Genomic DNA, 21,329 nt, shown 5'->3' with positions numbered 1-21,329 from the left:
AACTACTATAATACTGCTCCTATATACAAGAATATAACTACTATAATACTGCCCCCTATATACAAGAATATAACTACTATAATACTGCCTCCTATATACAAGAATATAACTACTATAATACTGCTCCTATATACAAGAATATAACTACTATAATACTGCCCCCTATATACAAGAATATAACTACTATAATACTGCCCCCTATATACAAGAATATAACTACTATAATACTGTCCCCTATATACAAGAATATAACTACTATAATACTGCCTCCTATATACAAGAATATAACTACTATAATACTGCCCCTATATACAAGAATATAACTACTATAACACTGCCCCTATATACAAGAATATAACTACTATAATACTGCCCCTATATACAAGAATATAACTACTATAATACTGCCCCCAATATACAAGAATATAACTACTATAATACTGCCCCCTATATACAAGAATATAACTACTATAATACTGCCCCTATATACAAGAATATAACTACTATAATACTGCCCCCTATATACAAGAATATAACTACTATAATACTGCTCCTATATACAAGAATATAACTACTATAATACTGCCCCCTATATACAAGAATATAACTACTATAATACAGCCTCCTATATACAAGAATATAACTACTATAATACTGCCCCCTATATACAAGAATGTAACTACTATAATACTGTCCCCTATATACAAGAATATAACTACTATAATACTGCCCCTATATACAAGAATATAACTACTATAATACTGCCCCCTATATACAAGAATATAACTACTATAATACTGCCCCTATATACAAGAATATAACTACTATAATACTGTCCCCTATATACAAGAATATAACTACTATAATACTGCTCCTATATACAAGAATATAACTACTATAATACTGCCCCCTATATACAAGAATATAACTACTATAATACTGCCTCCTATATACAAGAATATAACTACTATAATACTGCTCCTATATACAAGAATATAACTACTATAATACTGCCCCCTATATACAAGAATATAACTACTATAATACTGCCCCCTATATACAAGAATATAACTACTATAATACTGTCCCCTATATACAAGAATATAACTACTATAATACTGCCTCCTATATACAAGAATATAACTACTATAATACTGCTCCTATATACAAGAATATAACTACTATAATACTGCCCCCTATATACAAGAATATAACTACTATAATACTGCCCCCTATATACAAGAATATAACTACTATAATACTGCCTCCTATATATAAGAATATAACTACTATAATACTGCTCCTATATACAAGAATATAACTAATATAATACTGCCCCTATATACAAGAATATAACTACTATAATACTGCCTCCTAGATACAAGAATATAACTACTATAATACTGCTCCTATATACAAGAATATAACTACTATAATACTGCTCCCTATATTCAAGAATATAACTACTATAATACTGCCTCTTATATACAAGAATATAACTACTATAGTACTGCCCCTATATACAAGAATATAACTACTATAATACTGCCCCCTATCTTTGTCAAGTGGATAGCTCTTCTTTATGGTATTAGCCAGACTGTTGTACATTGCATTTAGTAGGAGTAAATAAGTGAGGTGCGGCCCAGTATTTAGTTATTCCCTTAACCTTTAGTTTTGTTACATGATGGGTGTTATAACTCTTAGGGTATGTTCACACGGCCTATTTACGGACGTAATTCGGGCGTTTTTGCCCTGAATTACGTCTGAAAATAGCGCCTCAATAGCGCTGACAAACATCTGCCCATTGAAAGCAATGGGCAGACGTTTGTCTGTTCACACGAGGCGTATATTTACGCGCCGCTGTCAAATGACGGCGCGTAAATAGACGCCCGCGTAGAAGAAGTGACCTGTCACTTCTTTGGCCGTAATTGGAGCCGCTATTCATTGACTCCAATGAATAGCAGCGCTAATTACGGCCGTAATTGACGCGGCGTTCAAGCGCCTGCACATGCCGGTACAACTGAAATTACGGGGATGTTTTCAGGCTGAAACATCCCCGTAATTTCAGCCGTTACGGACCCCCGCCGTGTGAACATACCCTTAGGGTATGTGCACACACACTAATTACGTCCGTAATTGACGGACGTATTTCGGCCGCAAGTACCGGACCAAACACAGTGCAGGGAGCCGGGCTCCTAGCATCATACTTATGTACGATGCTAGGAGTCCCTGCCTCGCTGCAGGACAACTGTCCCGTACTGTAATCATGTTTTCAGTACGGGACAGTTGTCCTGCAGAGAGGCAGGGACTCCTAGCGTCGTACATAACTATGATGCTAGGAGCCCGGCTCCCTGCACTGTGTTCGGTCCGGTACTTGCGGCCGAAATACGTCCGTCCATTACGGACGTAATTAGTGTGTGTGCACATACCCTTAGATCCCGTCTTGTTCTCTGCAGCATATGCTGAGCGCTGCGGCACTGACACAGACACAGGAGAACTTTGTAGAAATATGGGAGCAGGAATGTAAATGAGCGTTTCTTCATTACACATGCACCTGCTGTTCCCTTCTCAGAAATTAATTATCAGTGGATGCAGTAAAGCCTCAGAGCAGCGCTCCGGTGTGTCAGACAAGCACCTGTCTACTTCACCATCAATAATATGTGATCCCTGTGCTACCAACCACTGCAGGGGGCTGAACACATCGTCATGGTTGATGAATGAACCAGAGCAATAGAAAAGTTAGCTGTCTCCGATATTTCTTCTCTGTAGTGTTCTAGATTCAGTGTTGCAAAATCATCTTATATTGTATCCAAGTTTTGCAACATTTTACAGGTTGATCAATTGTTGAGTTAAGTTTGCAAATACTTTTCTTGACCTATTTTCTATTAAATCTGAGTTTCGCCATATTTTCTTCTCTCTTCACACCCAAAACAAACATTCTTCTGGTTGTAACTTATAGTTTTTATCTTTATTACAGTCATGTGATGTAATGGCTTAGCTCTAATTCTCTCACAACTATGTGACCTTCCTCGGCAGAAGAAATCAGCAGTAGATCCAGCTTAGCTTTGGATGTGAATAGAGCAGAAAAGAGAAGTTTTTGCGTAAAAAGTCTTTAAGAGATTTTATGTGATAGTATCCAGTACATAATGCCAGATATTACCAGTGGATGAAGTGTTTATATGGATGACAGGTGGTTCATAGTATGGGGGTAGGAGATTCAACCCCAAGTAAAATTCCAATCCTAAGGGAAATATACAAAAATTAAAATATTTTTCCATCTATTTTTTTCCTGTATCTATTTTAGCTCCCCCTTCTTCATTCTCCTTCTTAAAGTGAATTTGCGCATTTTATCATCACTTCATTTTTAGGTCCAAAATCCTGTGCTGATTAATTTCTAAATATATAATTGTAGCAGTTGGAGCTCAGTTTTTCTGATACAGAGCTCCGTGGACACACAGATTCAAAAGCTAACACACAGGTTACCACCACTAGAGGGAGCATGGTAGCTTATTGCATACTTTTACCATGAAGTTCAATGTATAACAGTATGCAGTTATCTCTTAAGCTCCCCCTAGTGGTGACTGCAGGTAGCCAGAATGTGGTGTTTTTAATGTTATGTCTATGCAGGGGATTTAGAGTTCTGAACACTATAAAGATATATTAAGAAATTAATCAGCACAGAATTTAAAGGCGTTCATTCACTTTAAGGTGACCAACAGATGGACAACCAACCGACTGCAGTTGTATCAGCCATAAGTACAGTCAGATAACCCATCAGTAATTCTGTTGTCAGCTGAATTTTATGTGTATGGCTATAATAGCTCGAGGTCGCAGAAGCCCCCTTTACGGCGTGAAAATGAACTTGCCTGGTCTCCTGACTCTTCATGTGCAGTAAATGTGTACAGAGCTTCTCTTTTGTTTGTGCTCCAGACTTTTTTTTTTTCTAGGACAGGAAGTATCTGGCTGACATCTATCATTGTCAGCCATATTAGCTCTCACAGAGGTGTTTTATCAGTCACCTGGTCACTCAGTGGGTTATTCTCCTTCCTTCTCTTAGCTCTTTCTGGCAATCAGTCACAACAAAGGAACCTCCCTTCCAGTGTCTGACTGGAGTACATTAGGGTCACCAAAGGACCCATCGTCCGTATATACAGAACATTTCTATGCGTTTATCCGTACACACAGACCATATATGCAATTAATAAATTCTAGAAGATTACTTGCAAATCAACTCTCTTACAGTTAGCTTAAAAAATTTGATAGGCTCCAAATGAGGTTTAAATAAGATCGTCTTCTGCTGGACCTTTGGGACGTTTTTTGTTTTTTTAAATAGCTTTATTTACAACCTTTGAGGCTTATTACTGTCTCATTGGTAACCTGGTGGGCCAGGTGGACTCTGTCCCCTTCCTATGTCGCTCACCATACATTCTTGAGTGAATCTATGTCTGTAGTGTGTGTAGTCTGGGAAGTTTAGTTGAACATGACATTTCTTGATGGAGGAAGTAGCTAACTTCTCCTGCTAAAATCTCCTGGGACATATTGGAATGGAATGAAAGGTAAGTCATAGGATTTATAACAGCCATGTGTTGCTTTGTTACTGAACACCCCGAGATACACAGACCCTAGAGATATGCTGAGGCCATAGCTGGCTGGTCAATTCAAAGTGGGAACAAATGGATATAATTTGATTTAATAGACTCCATTTTGGAGCTTGTGGGTTTTAGTTCTGACACCGTGGTGGATGTTAGACAAATGCTTTCAACCTTTGGAAACCGTAATAGTGACATTTACAGCCACTTAGCAGGAATACAGGGAAGAAATGTGACTCCATTCTCATGTGTAAGGAAATAAATTGTAGCTTTCTCTACTAGAAATATTTTCTACGTCAAATCCACTAATGTTACCAAAGAAAGAGACGGCATTAGGTGACCCTCCGATCCAGCCAGCCCCGTGCAGACAACATGGAGAGAGCTTTATAAAGTAATGACCACACAACCGGCGCTGTATTCCTCCTGCTAATGTCTGCCCTGTCCCTGCTTGTTCGGCGGCTTTTTACTGAATTGTTTACTGTTATTATAGAACATTTTACTGTTCACTGTGATTATAGAACTTTTATTTACACATCAAAAATAAAAGCAAATAATTATATTCCTCTAATATGTAACAATATATGACACGGACTGTGCTGAGCCAATATAGAAATGTCCTGTAGTTTAAGGGGGCGACATATAGAACGGAGACCTGAGATGTTACAGTATATTGATATAGGACCCTATATGTCAGCATGTCAATAACCTGTACCCCAAGTGTCAGTGTCATTATCCTGTACCCCAAGTGTCAGTGTCATTATCCTGTACCCCAAGTGTCAGTGTATCATTATCCTCCACCCCAAGTGTCAGTGCATCATTATCCTGTCCCCCAAGTGTCAGTGTGTCATTATCCTGTCCCCCAGGTGTCAGAGTCATTATCCTGTACCCCAAGTGTCATTGTTATTATCCTCTACCCCAAGTTTCAGTGTGTTATTATCCTGTACCCCAAGTGTCAGTGTCATTATCCGGTACCCCAAGTGTCATTGGATCATTATCCTGTACCCGAAGTGTCAGTGTGTTATTATCCTGTACCCCAAGTGTCAGTGTTATTATCCTCTACCCCAAGTGTCAGTGTGTCATTATCCTGTACCCCAAGTGTCAGTGTATCATTATCCTGTACCCTAAGTGTCAGTGTATCATTATCCTGTACCCCAAGTGTCATTGTTATTATCCTCTACCCCAAGTTTCAGTGTGTTATTATCCTGTACCCCAAGTGTCAGTGTCATTATCCGGTACCCCAAGTGTCATTGGATCATTATCCTGTACCCGAAGTGTCAGTGTGTTATTATCCTGTACCCCAAGTGTCAGTGTTATTATCCTCTACCCCAAGTGTCAGTGTGTCATTATCCTGTACCCCAAGTGTCAGTGTATCATTATCCTGTACCCTAAGTGTCAGTGTATCATTATCCTGTACCCCAAGTGTCAGTGTTATTATCCTCTACCCCAAGTGTCAGTGTGTCATTATCCTGTACCCCAAGTATCAGTGTATCATTATCCTGTACCCCAAGTGTCAGTGTTATTATCCTCTACCCCAAGTGTCAATGTGTCATTATCCTGTTCCCCAAGTGTCAGTGTGTCATTATCCTGTACCCCAAGTGTCAGTGTATCATTATCCTGTACCCCAAGTGTCAGTGTGTCATTATCCTGTACCCCAAGTGTCAGTGTCATTATCCTGTACCCCAAGTGTCAGTGTATCATTATCCTCCACCCCAAGTGTCAGTGCATCATTATCCTGTCCCCCAAGTGTCAGTGTGTCATTATCCTGTCCCCCAAGTGTCAGTGTCATTATCATGGACCCCAAGTGTCAGAGTCATTATCCTGTACCCCAAGTGTCATTGTTATTATCCTCTACCCCAAGTTTCAGTGTGTTATTATCCTGTACCCCAAGTGTCAGTGTCATTATCCGGTACCCCAAGTGTCATTGGATCATTATCCTGTACCCGAAGTGTCAGTGTGTTATTATCCTGTACCCCAAGTGTCAGTGTTATTATCCTCTACCCCAAGTGTCAGTGTGTCATTATCCTGTACCCCAAGTGTCAGTGTATCATTATCCTGTACCCTAAGTGTCAGTGTATCATTATCCTGTACCCCAAGTGTCAGTGTTATTATCCTCTACCCCAAGTGTCAGTGTGTCATTATCCTGTACCCCAAGTGTCAGTGTATAATTATCCTGTACCCCAAGTGTCAGTGTTATTATCCTCTACCCCAAGTGTCAATGTGTCATTATCCTGTTCCCCAAGTGTCAGTGTGTCATTATCCTGTACCCCAAGTGTCAGTGTATCATTATCCTGTACCCCAAGTGTCAGTGTGTCATTATCCTGTACCCCAAGTGTCAGTGTCATTATCCTGTACCCCAAGTGTCAGTGTGTTATTATCCTGTACCCCAAGTGTCAGTGTGTCATTATCCTGTACCCCAAGTGTCAGCGTCATTATCCTGTACCCCAAGTGTCAATGTGTCATTATCCTGTACCCCGAGTGTCAGTGTGTTATTATCCTGTACCCCAAGTGTCAGTGTGTCATTATCCTGTACCCCAAGCTCTTGATCTACACTCCAACTATAAAAAGTAAATTCTAATCTTAAAAGGAGAACTGTCACATATTCAGCTTTAGACACTAATGTGTTAAAAGTCCCATAAAGCATTGCAACAAAAGAAGTCCACCAAAATCTTGGCTGAGGATTATGGGTAAATTCCTAGACAAGTATCTCTAAACCAAAAAACACAAAATAATATAAGAAAATGAGGTCGAGGAGCCTTTAAATCCTCATGAGAAGACAGATATGATGTGTTACAACATATTTAACCCTTGTCAAATGATCTTGTGAAACTATTGATTCTAATCTTGTAGCCTAGTCATTTTCCTAGATAAGACAGGGAGAGATTGCTTCTAGATGTTTCTATTTCTTAATTAACGGTGTCACAGTGGATAAAAAATCAATTTCTGACTTGATGCTACACGGCGATACGCTGTACGCCTGCAAAAGCAAATCATTTACAGTCGCCTCCCCAGGTAGTTTATTCATTATCGGCAGAAAAAAACTCGACTTACTTTATATAAGTGTTGGCGTTCCCCTCTGGAAAGACATAAGGATGCTTCTTCCGAAATACGTGTCCCACTCGGCTACAGGGTATAATTTCCAGACTCCCTCCACACATCCACACGCGGAATGAGATTTCTGAAAAATATTACATTCAGTATGAAAATACCTGATATCAGATCCCTCCGTACTGCGGATTACACAGGTTGTGAAACATACAACAAACCCAATCAAAACCTAACTCGAAACCCATTGTACTGGATCCCCTCCTGACTGTAATAATACCTCATAATACCTGCACTGATACATTGTATAAAAATACTCCCACTCCTGCACTGATACATTGTATAAAAATACTCCCACTCCTGCACTGATACATTGTATAAAAATACTCTCACTCCTGCCCTGATACATTGTACAAAAATACTCCCACTCCTGTCCTGATACATTGTATAAAAATACTCCCACTCCTGTCCTGATACATTGTATAAAAATACTCCCACTCCTGCACTGATACATTGTATAAAAATACTCCCACTCCTGCCCTGATACATTGTATAAAAATACTCCCACTCCTGCCCTGATACATTGTATAAAAATACTCTCACTCCTGTCCTGATACATTGTATAAAAATACTCTCACTCCTGTCCTGATACATTGTATAAAAATACTCTCACTCCTGCCCTGATACATTGTATAAAAATACTCTCACTCCTGCCCTGATACATTGTATAAAAATACTCTCACTCCTGCACTGATACATTGTATAAAAATACTCTCACTCCTGTCCTGATACATTGTATAAAAATACTCTCACTCCTGCCCTGATACATTGTATAAAAATACTCTCACTCCTGCACTGATACATTGTATAAAAATACTCTCACTCCTGCCCTGATACATTGTATAAAAATACTCTCACTCCTGCCCTGATACATTGTATAAAAATACTCTCACTCCTGCACTGATACATTGTATAAAAATACTCACTCCTGCACTGATACATTGTATAAAAATACTCTCACTCCTGTCCTGATACTGTACATTGTATAAAAATACTCTCACTCCTGCCCTGATACATTGTATCAAAAATACTCTCATTCCTGCCCTGATACATTGTATAAAAATACTCCCACTCCTGTTCTGATACTGTACATTGTATAAAAATACTCCCACTCCTGCCCTGATACATTGTATAAAAATACTCTCACTCCTGCCCTTATACATTGTATAAAAATACTCTCACTCCTGCACTGATACATTGTATAAAAATACTCTCACTCCTGTCCTGATACATTGTATAAAAATACTCTCACTCCTGCACTGATACATTGTATAAAAATACTCACTCCTGCACTGATACATTGTATAAAAATACTCTCACTCCTGTCCTGATACTGTACATTGTATAAAAATACTCTCACTCCTGCCCTGATACATTGTATAAAAATACTCTCACTCCTGTTCTGATACTGTACATTGTATAAAAATACTCCCACTCCTGCCCTGATACATTGTATAAAAATACTCCCACTCCTGCACTGATACATTGTATAAAAATACTCTCACTCCTGCCCTGATACATTGTATAAAAATACTCCCACTCCTGCACTGATACATTGTATAAAAATACTCTCACTCCTGCCCTGATACATTGTATCAAAAATACTCTCACTCCTGCACTGATACATTGTATACAAATACTCTCACTCCTGCACTGATACATTGTATAAAAATACTCCCACTCCTGTCCTGATACATTGTATAAAAATACTCCCACTCCTGCCCTGATACATTGTACAAAAATACTCTCACTCCTGCACTGATACATTGTATAAAAATACTCTCACTCCTGTCCTGATACATTGTATAAAAATACTCCCACTCCTGCCCTGATACATTGTACAAAAATACTCTCACTCCTGCCCTGATACATTGCATAAAAATACTCTCACTCCTGCACTGATACATTGTACAAAAATACTCCCACTCCTGCCCTAATACATTGTATAAAAATACTCTCACTCCTGCCCTGATACATTGTATAAAAATACTCTCACTCCTGCCCTGATACATTGTATCAAAAATACTCTCACTCCTGCCCTGATACATTGTATAAAAATACTCACTCCTGCACTGATACATTGTATACAAATACTCTCACTCCTGCACTGATACATTGTATAAAAATACTCTCACTCCTGTCCTGATACATTGTATATAAATACTCCCACTCCTGCCCTGATACATTGTACAAAAATACTCTCACTCCTGCACTGATACATTGTACAAAAATACTCCCACTCCTGCCCTGATACATTGTATAAAAATACTCTCACTCCTGCCCTGATACATTGTATAAAAATACTCCCACTCCTGCCCTGATACATTGTACAAAAATACTCTCACTCCTGCCCTGATACATTGCATAAAAATACTCTCACTCCTGCACTGATACATTGTACAAAAATACTCCCACTCCTGCCCTAATACATTGTATAAAAATACTCTCACTCCTGCCCTGATACATTGTATAAAAATACTCTCACTCCTGCCCTGATACATTGTATCAAAAATACTCTCACTCCTGCCCTGATACATTGTATAAAAATACTCACTCCTGCACTGATACATTGTATACAAATACTCTCACTCCTGCACTGATACATTGTATAAAAATACTCTCACTCCTGTCCTGATACATTGTATATAAATACTCCCACTCCTGCCCTGATACATTGTACAAAAATACTCTCACTCCTGCACTGATACATTGTACAAAAATACTCCCACTCCTGCCCTGATACATTGTATAAAAATACTCTCACTCCTGCCCTGATACATTGCATAAAAATACTCTCACTCCTGCACTGATACATTGTATAAAAATACTCCCACTCCTGCCCTGATACATTGTATAAAAATACTCCCACTCCTGCCCTGATACATTGTATAAAAATACTCTCACTCCTGCCCTGATACATTGTATCAAAAATACTCTCACTCCTGCACTGATACATTGTATAAAAATACTCTCACTCCTGCCCTGATACATTGTATAAAAATACTCTCACTCCTGCCCTGATACATTGTATCAAAAATACTCTCACTCCTGCCCTGATACATTGTATAAAAATACTCTCACTCCTGCCCTGATACATTGTATCAAAAATACTCTCACTCCTGCACTGATACATTGTATACAAATACTCTCACTCCTGCACTGATACATTGTATAAAAATACTCTCACTCCTGCCCTGATAAATTGTATAAAAATACTCCCACTCCTGCCCTGATACATTGTATAAAAATACTCACTCCTGCCCTGATACATTGTATCAAAAATACTCTCACTCCTGCCCTGATACATTGTATAAAAATACTCCCACTCCTGCCCTGATACATTGTACAAAAATACTCTCACTCCTGCCCTGATACATTGCATAAAAATACTCTCACTCCTGCACTGATACATTGTACAAAAATACTCCCACTCCTGCCCTGATACATTGTATAAAAATACTCCCACTCCTGCCCTGATACATTGTATAAAAATACTCTCATTCCTGCCCTGATACATTGTATAAAAATACTCTCACTCCTGCCCTGATACATTGTATAAAAATATTCTCACTCCTGCCCTGATACATTGTATAAAAATACTCTCACTCCTGCCCTGATACATTGTATAAAAATATTCTCACTCTTGCCCTGATACATTGTATAAAAATACTCTCACTCTTGCCCTGATACATTGTATAAAAAATACTCTCATTCCTGCCCTGATACATTGTATAAAAATACTCTCACTCCTGCCCTGATACATTGTATAAAAATACTCTCACTCCTGCCCTGATACATTGCATAAAAATACTCTCATTCCTGCCCTGATACATTGTATAAAAATACTCTCACTCTTGCCCTGATACATTGTATAAAAATACTCTCATTCCTGCCCTGATACATTGTATAAAAATACTCTCACTCCTGCCCTGATACATTGTATAAAAATACTCTCATTCCTGCCCTGATACATTGTATAAAAATACTCTCACTCCTGTCCTGATACTGTACATTGTATAAAAATACTCCCACTCCTGCCCTGATATATTGTATAAAAATACTCTCACTCCTGCCCTGATACATTGTATCAAAAATACTCTCACTCCTGCCCTGATACATTGTATAAAAATACTCCCACTCCTGCCCTGATACATTGTATAAAAATACTCTCACTCCTGCCCTGATACATTGTATAAAAATACTCCCACTCCTGCCCTGATACATTGTATAAAAATACTCTCACTCCTGCCCTGATACATTGTATAAAAATACTCTCACTCCTGTCCTGATACTGTACATTGTATCAAATGGAGACAATTCTTTGAAGTTAAGTCAAAAAACAAAAAAAGCACACATATTTCATAACACACATTTCACAAAACATATATATATATTTTTATTATTATTATCATAGTGGCCATGCTGGACATTCAATTGATGGTCTTTCTCTAAGATTGTCCGCCAATGTTTGATCATTAGGGATGTACAACACTCAAGACACCTCAATAAGCAAAACAAAGGGGCCATGGCACTCGCTAGAGTTTCGTACTGTACTGTTTTATCACAGCACAGCACCATGCACACTATTGTGGTCGTACCTGGTACTGCAACTCAGTAAAGGAGTTGTCTAGGAATACATAGCTATTTTCTTCCAAAAACAGCTCCAAACCTGCTTACAGGCTGTGTGTGGTATTGCAGTTCATTTCAATATAGCCGAGCTACAATTCAAACACATGGACAGGAAAAACATAGCTATTTTCTTCCAAAAACAGCTCCAAACCTGCTTACAGGCTGTGTGTGGTATTGCAGTTCATTTCAATATAGCCGAGCTACAATTCAAACACATGGACAGGAGTGGCGCTGTTTCTGGAAGAAATCAGACATTATTTCAAATCCTGTACATTCTCTCTACAAGTAAATGGGGCTGAGGAACGAGAAACAATTGTGGTTGGTGCGGGTTTTCTAATGGCCTATTCCTAGGGTAAACCATCGATCATACATCGAAGGTTTACCCTAGGGATAGGCCATCAATTGGAAGTCCTGAACAATCCTTTTAACCGTGTATTTCCAGGCAACATAATGCAGATAGTTCACTAATGCTGTAATGTATAGCAATAAAAATAGCATGGCCTCATATATCGTTTTGAAATGTTAGGATGCTGTCATGAACTGGCCTTAAAGTGCCAACACTGGGACCCCCACTGGCATACCGAATCCCCTGCTCCTCCTCACCACATAACCACAGTGAGGAGGGGTTTGAATAGAGCAATGATTGAGCATCAGAGCTGCCGGTCTATTCAAAGTATATGGGGGTGATGGAAACAGCCAAGCGCTGGACTCAGGACCCCCAATCTAGTGATTGGTGGGGCCCCCGGTGACCATACATTTAATGCCTACCCACTGGATAGGTAATAAATCCCCTTTATGGGAAAACCCCATTTAAAGGGACACTCATTTATGTCTAAAATTCATAAATGTCGGTTAGGTGGGGGACCGCCGTATGCAGTCCAAGGTGGACGCTGCAAATAACAGCGGAAGATGAGGAGAGGTGACTGTTCATGTGCACTGTTCTCTACATTCAAATCTGTGAAATAGTCAAGCAAGCATGGCCGCCGTGAACTGCCTTGTGCATATTCCATAAATGTATTTGGTCGGAGTACCCCTTAAAAAGTGGTCACTAGGCTCCCCCCTTATTGAGGTTCATATGGTTCAGTCTCTTATAATCTTCTTTTACTCACATAAGTTGCTTGAAGTTTATAGTCATTCTGCCCTTGCACTGACTCCCTGCACTCCCTGCACTGACTCCCTGCACTGACTCCCTGCACTTCCTGAACTCCCTGCACTGACTTCCTGCACTGACTCCCTGCACTCCCTGCACTGACTTCCTGCACTGACTCCCTGCACTGACTCCCTGCACTGACTCCCTGCACTTCCTGCACTCCCTGCACTGACTCCCTGCACTGACTCCCTGCACTTCCTGAACTGACTCCCTGCACTGGCTCCCTGAACTCCCTGCACTGACGCCATGCACTCCCTGAACTCCATGCACTGAGTCCCTGAACTCCCTGCACTGACTCCCTGAAATCCCTGCACTGTCATTCTGCCCTTGCACTGACTCCCTGCACTCCCTGAACTCCCTGCACTGACTTCCTGCACTGACTTCCTGCACTGACTCCCTGAACTCCCTGCACTGACGCCCTGCACTCCCTGCACTGACGCCCTGCACTCCCTGCACTGACGCCCTGCACTCCCTGAACTCAATGCACTGACTCCCTGCACTGACTCCCTGCACTGACTCCCTGCACTGACTCCCTGCACTGACTCCCTGAACTCCCTGCATTGACTCCCTGCACTGTCATTCTGCCCTTGCACTGACTCCCTGCACTCCCTGCACTGATGCCCTGCACTCCCTGAACGCCCTGCACTGACTTCCTGCACTGACTCCCTGAACTCCATGCACTGACTCCCTGCACTGACTCCTTAAACTCCTTAAACTCCCTGCACTGACTCCCTGCACTGACTCCCTGCACTGACTCCCTGCACTGACTCTCTGCACTGACTCTCTGCACTGACTCCCTGAACTCCCTGCACCAACTCCCTGAACTCCCTGCACTGACTCCCTGAACTGACTCCCTGCACTGACTCCCTGCACTGACTCCCTGCACTGACTCCCTGCACTGACTCCCTGCACTGTCATTCTGCCCTTGCACTGACGCCCTGCACTCCCTGAACTCCCTGCACTGATGCCCTGCACTCCCTGAACGCCCTGCACTGACTTCCTGCACTGACTCCCTGAACTCCATGCACTGACTCCCTGCACTGACTCCTTGAACTCCCTGCACTGACTCCTTGAACTCCCTGCACTGACTCCCTGAACTGACTCCCTGCACTGACTCTCTGCACTGACTCCCTGCACCAACTCCCTGAACTCCCTGCACCAACTCCCTGAACTCCGTGAACTGACTCCCTGCACTGACTCCCTGCACTGACTCCCTGCACTGACTCCCTGCACCAACTCCCTGAACTCCCTGCACTGACTCCTTGCACTCTCTCCCTGAACTGAGTCCCTGAACTCCATGCACTGACTCCTTGCACTGACTACCTGAACTGACTCCCTGACTGAATCCTTGCATGGACTCCCTGAACTCCCTGCACGGACTCCTTGCACTGACTCCCTGAACTCCCTGCACTGACTCCTTGCACTGACTCCCTGAACGGACTCCCTGCACTGACTTCCTGCTGAGCTTGTGCTTCTACAAAGTAGCCAATCTGAAGAAGCAGATCTTAAACTTCCAATAGAGCCAAGCTAAAAAGCAGACAACTTTAGTGCGTTTTTTTCCCCCCGCACCGCAGCGTGGGCATGAGATTTTAATTGCTGCTTATTTATTGCAGGTTTCAATAGGGAGGTAAATCCTGTAACAAATAGCAGATGTTGCATTTTTTTGTGGCAGAATCGCAGCGATTCCACCGCAAACTCAGAGAAAAATAAATTATACTTACCCAGAAGTATGTGACTGCTGCAGCAAATCACAGGCTGCAGCGGTCACATGGGATGAAACGTCATCCCAGGAAGCCAGGCCGCAGGTCAATGGAGCAACGCGTCACCATGGCTACGTAAGCATGACTTTTGTTTTTTTTTTTTTACAGGTGCAGTCTTTTACAGCACGACTTTCCAATCGAAAAACTGCACCACAATTTGGTGCGGTTTTTTTCGGCCGGAAATCCCTGCGGCGCACAGGGCAGATACGATGTGTACTTTTACGCAGCGTATCTGCCCTGTATGAACACGGCCTTAGTCTTTTGTTCTCCTATTTGCGGCCTGATTGTACCAGTGATGATGTCTTGTAGAAACCGGTAGCTCAGAAAGATGTGATCTGCTTTGAGTTGCAAAAAAGTAACTTGAGCAAGAAACTTTCTGATTTGAATGTGATAATATAATAGAAGAGATGCCGTGTGGGAGGTGTGGAAAGCTTTCTGCACTTCTGTAAAGAAAAATGAAAAACAAAGGTGGTGAAAATCCGCGCTGCGCTTGCCAGAGGCTCGAAATTCAATCAGAATATTGACTGCGTGGATGCATGGCACAGATAACACATACATAATAGGTTTTGGGATCCCACAGGAGGACACTTTCACTTGATGAGTCAATAAATTCCAGGGAAAAAAAAAAATAAGGAAGGGAAAACTGATTAAGCCGATTCCGATTTTCATATATTCTGCCTGGTATATAAACCAATTTGTCACTCTCAATATGTCTGCCGGCGGTGACAGGGAGAGTGGCCTATTTCATTAGTCAGAGACCGAGCATCATGGAAGGGGATGTATAAATATCTGCGACTGCAAGACATATTTTATTTATCCAGTTCTATATAAAGAAACAGTTCACCCCATCACCTTTCTAAAATATATTGTCCCGCTCACAGCTGCTGACAGCTAGCCCACAAGAAGAAGAATAACGTATCAGCCGCCGGATCAAACGTTAGACGGATATAAGATGCTTCTTTTTAGTTGAAAGTTCTAAAAAATTTGAGACTTTATTTCGTATATAGTCTATATTCCCAGTGTGAACGTGGGTGGAGTAACCACATCCTGTAGATAAACTTGGCTACATCTGTATGCTCAGAGTTATTATATGCAAACTCAGCTGTGGGTAAGTAATCCAAGTAGTCATCCCGAAGATACGTAGCTAATGAAGCATCGAAGGTACTGTTCTAGAGATCGAAGGTACTCTGCTAGAGTATTGTTCTAGAGATTGGAGGTACTGTGCTAGAGATTTAAGGTACTGTTCTAGAGATCAGAGGTACTGTTCTAGAGATTGAAGGTACTGCTCTAGAGATTGAAGGTACTGTTCTAGAGATCGAAGGTACAGTTCTAGAGATTGAAGGTACTGTTCTAGAGATTGAAGGTACTGTTCTAGAGATTGAAGGTACTGTTCTAGAGATTGAAGGTACTGCTCTAGAGATTGAAGGTACAGTTCTAGAGATCGAAGGTACTGTTCTAGAGATTGAAGGTACTGTTCTAGAGATTGAAGGTACTGTTCTAGAGATTGAAGGTACTGTTCTAGAGATCGAAGGTACTGTTCTAGAGATCGAAGGTACTGCTCTAGAGATCGAAGGTATTGTTCTAGAGATTGAAGGTACTGTTCTAGAGATTGAAGGTACTGTTCTAGAGATTGAAGGTACTGTTCTAGAGATTGAAGGTACTGTTCTAGAGATTGAAGGTATTGTTCTAGAGATCGAAATTACAGTTCAAGAGATCGAAGGTACTGCTCTAGAGATTGAAGGTATTGTTCTAGAGATTGAAGGTACGGTTCTAGAGATCGAAGGTACTGTTCTAGAGATTTAAGGTACTGTTCTAGAGATCAGAGGTACTATTCCAGAGATTTAAGGTACTGATCTAGAGATTGAAGGTACTGTTCTAGAGATTGAAGGTACTGTTCTAGAGATCGAAGGTACTGTTCTAGAGATCGAAGGTACAGTTCTAGAGATCGAAGGTACAGTTCTAGAGATCGAAGGTACTGTTCTAGAGATTGAAGGTACTGTTCTAGAGATCGAAGGTACTGTTCTAGAGATTGATGGTACTGTTCTAGAGATTGAAGGTAATGTTCTAGAGATCGAAGGCACTGTTCTAGAGATTTATGGTACTGCTCTAGAGATTGAAGGTATTGTTCTAGATATTGAAGGTATTGTTCTAGAGATTCAAGGTACTGTTCTAGAGATTTAAGGTACTGTTCTAGAGATTTAAGGTACTGATCTAGAGATTGAAGGTACTGATCTAGAGATTGATTTATTGTTGAGATTTTCCATTTGTTCGGGATTGAAAGGCAGAAGACATATTTACTCTTATACCAAGAGTATCTCAGTAGCAGACAGTGAGTATTTACAGCACTACCTTACACCTTGTTATATTGGTGCATGTAGGCAGCTGTAGATTATATATATATATATATATATATATATATATAGGCATTGTCTGCGAGGGGGAGAGGAATCATGGGTACTGAAGTCATTTACATGGTAATCTCGCCCTCAGCAAGCCCTAGCAAAATAAAAACAACACTTTGTTACACAGTGCTTGGCAACATAATAAAAAGAAACAACAACTTCTGAGCTACGGTGGCATCACCTGGTGACTATTCCGACACATATAGGTATTTTCTGCGTTTTTCTTGAAAACCCTGTTAACCCCTTTAAGGGGTTTCCCACTTTAGAAAACCACATTTTCATATACCCTATTCTGCATTCTGATTTAATACAAAGAGTCCCCTGATCAGGTTTTTAATTTCTTGACCAGAGAGGAGATTGGCTACAAAGAGGATCTCTCGCTCTGGGGGACCTGTCCTAGCGGACTCCATATTGAGCCAGACTATTCTATGAAGGTCTGTAACAGATTCGGAGTCCAATGATCAAGAAGGAGGGAACTGATAGCAAGAGTAGTGAAGTAACAGTCCAGGTTTGGTACAAAAATATGCGGCAACAAGTTGTAGTGTGAAGCAGAGATGTGGTCAGGAAACAATTCAGGTTTGATGCTCAGACGCGTCAACATGTTGTAACGCGAGGAGGAGACGTGGTTAGGAAACAGTCCAAGTTAGGTATACAGATAAGAAGCAACAGGTTGTAGCGTGAGACAGAGACATGGACAGGAAAAAATCCAGGTTCGGTACAGAAATGAGCAGCAACAGTTTGTAGAAAGGCAGCAGGGAAATAGACTATGGGCAGGAAGCTCAATAATCTGGAAAGGAAGAAGTGCAAGGTCCAGGCTTATATAGGATATAAAAGGGTGAGAACAATTAGGTAATCAAGGAAGGAATCCAGAGAGGCAAGAGAAACTAGAAAACAGATTTAGCATATGAGCTGGCCAGCATTTTAGATAGTTAGACTTAGATAGAGGAGACTCTGCATTGGAATCCTAACATGATGTTAGTAAGGACAGGGCTGCATGTGATAGCGGCAGTGTCATGATGTGAGGAGGGGAATAGAGACAATAAGTAGGTTATAGACTGAGAGCAACATAGTGGAAAGAGCTGGATCTCCAGCGGCACAGCGTATTTCAGGAGAGGAGTGGGCTGTGACTTGTCCAAACATTTGATGATTTCAGTTAGGACCGGGCTGCCTGTGACAGGGGCAGAGTCATGATGTGAAGAGGAGAATGAGACCAGTATGTAACACATACTAGAAATATTGATGTGATTTGTTTCTAATAGCGCACCAAGTGGTCATGCTTGGCATTGCATTTGGGATTAATAAAAAAAAAAAAGCAAAATTAGTTGAAGAATTATCATACTATATGGACAGTGGCGTCGCTATAGGGGTCGCAGCGGTCACAGTTGCCCCTAAGCCACCCTTACAGCATTGTTCACTGTGTAGACCCGTCGATGTGACGTCCGCTGAAGGGTCCAACAGTGGATGATTGGAGGGCAGAACATCAAGTCGGTAGGCTCTCCTGTCTCCCAGAAAGTGCTGACGGGGGGGGGGACAAAGTCAGTGACGCTCGCCCAGGTCACGGCTAGACGAACGTCACTGACTCCGCCACTTCACTTACTCTGCCCCCGTCCATCAATTTCTGGGAGTCAGGAGAGCCTGTGCAAGTTCCTGAAAGCGCTAGGGGGTGGGTATTAAAAGATTATACGATTTCTGCCTGCTGGGGTACTGTATCTAAGCCTACCATGTGGTAGGCTTAGATATAAGGCCTATGTGTGATACTGTCTGCTGGGCCCTGTATCTAAGCCTAGCACATGAAAGGCTTAGATACAGGGCCCAACAGACTGTATCAGACATGGGCCCTGTTTCTAAGCCTGCCATGTGTCATACTGTCCGCAGGGCCCTGTTTCTAAGCCTGCCATGTGTGATACTGTCCGCTGGGCCCTGTAGCTAAGCCTACCATGTGTGATACTGTCCGCTGGGCCCTGTATCTAAGACTACCATGTGTGATACTGTCCGCTGGGCCCTGTAGCTAAGCCTACCATTTGTGATACTGTCCGCTGGGCCATATATCTAAGCCTACCATATGTGATACAGTCTTCTAAGCAGCTGTATTTAATCCTATCTATAGATATAGGTATGGTAGTGCTATAGATATGCTGTCTCTTCGGCCATGAAGCGAAGTGGGGTGGGGGCCACAAGGTACTTTTACACTGGGTCCCATGAGCCTTTAGCTACGCCCATGTGTAGGAAGATGCAAAGTGACAACCCAAAAAATGTACACTACATTTGCATGGAAGAGCAATTAGAAATAATTATTTTCTCCGAAGAACAGTCTCCCAGTTCTTTTCTTAAATAAATGTGTTTTCGGTCTGTTTAAATGATCATTTTTATAGCGGAACTGTGAAGTCTGTGCATTTACGGAGCATTAACTCGTGCCTCTTTTGCAAATCTTCCCATTATTAATGCGTTTCTGAGATTAAATTGATCTAGTGAAATAGTTTGGGGAAGAATAAAGCGGCACCTATGGCTCCCACAATGTATCTGCGGCGCTGGTACCAGCCGGAGCGCTACTGTCCGCCCGTAGATCGTGCTGTATAATAGGAAGTGTCATCTCGTAAAGTCCCGGCTTGTTCTGGCTCAGTCATGCAAGTCCTCTGCTCCTGACACCAGACACGCTTCTGTTTCTAAGTAATTCCATTTGTATTTGTGCTCTTGTCACATTGCTCAGACAGATACAGATGGGTATTGAATTTTCCTTCAGATCCATCTCATTAAATCTGTAGGCCTTGGTAAAATGTGATACACAAATAGGCTACTTAATATGGCAAGTGTCATCCATTTACAGAGGAAACCCACATTTAGGTTGAACTCAATCAAGGCCGTGTCAAATTAATAGGCTGGAGATCTCCAATGTCCTTTGACTAACAATGTACCTCCAAAGGATTGATCAGCTACAATCCCCGGGGCAGGCCTTCTTCAGGACGCAGACATTTTTTTAATTTTTTAATTTTAATTTTATTCCCCCCACACCATCCAAAAGCCATAACTTTTTTTATTCTTCCATGGATATAGCCATAGGAGGGCTTGTATTTTTGCGGGTTGTGGTGTTTCACCGCAAGATTTTTTGTACCATATAATTTATTGGGAAACTGGAAAAAAATTATTTGTCGGGTGGAATAGGAAAAAAATAGCAATTCCTAAATTTTTAAGGGGTTTTGTTTTTACGGCTTTCCCCATATGATAAAAATGGAATGTTAACTTTATTCTACCGGTCAATAGGATTACGGTGATACCGGTTTAACAGGAGATGAAGAAAAGCAGACCTGGGGGCCTTCATTAGGTCACTGGGCTGCTATTAATCATTGCCCCCCCCCCGATCGCTCTTCAGGGGGGTGATGAGCTGTCAGAAGGAGGTGCCCCCCTGTTTCTAACGTCTTAGATGCTGCGATCATGCTTGATCGCAGCATCTAAAGGGTTAAACAGCCAGGAACATCGTGATCGCTGTTCCTGGCTGTTAGTCCCGGGTGTCAGCTGTAAAACACAGCTTACACCCGCTGCGTACGGAGCGGGCGATCACCCCGCACCACGGCGCCATAGTACGTCGTGGCATGGGAAGAGGTTAAAAAGAATGTTCACGCTTGAATATCATTTGTTTTTTATTTTAATGGATTCAATATTCTGTGCTGAATAATTTCTTAATATATCTTTATAGCGGTCG

The 21,329-nt window shown here is 41.5% G+C and overlaps 1 protein-coding gene across 1 annotated transcript in view; it reads right to left on the bottom strand.

Annotated features, from left to right (window-relative positions):
- GALNT14 (polypeptide N-acetylgalactosaminyltransferase 14) overlaps positions 1 to 21,329 on the bottom strand; it is a 422,900-nt gene that overhangs the window by 46,091 nt on the left and 355,480 nt on the right. Inside the window, exon 10 of the mRNA XM_075863437.1 lies at positions 7,638 to 7,764. Coding sequence (XP_075719552.1) covers positions 7,638 to 7,764 — 127 coding nt within the window. The remainder of the gene's footprint in view (positions 1 to 7,637; positions 7,765 to 21,329) is intronic.

The sequence above is a fragment of the Rhinoderma darwinii genome, chromosome 4 (genome assembly GCF_050947455.1).
Source record: "Rhinoderma darwinii isolate aRhiDar2 chromosome 4, aRhiDar2.hap1, whole genome shotgun sequence".
NCBI lineage: Eukaryota > Metazoa > Chordata > Amphibia > Anura > Rhinodermatidae > Rhinoderma > Rhinoderma darwinii.
This window is presented reverse-complemented; position numbering and strand designations above follow the sequence as displayed.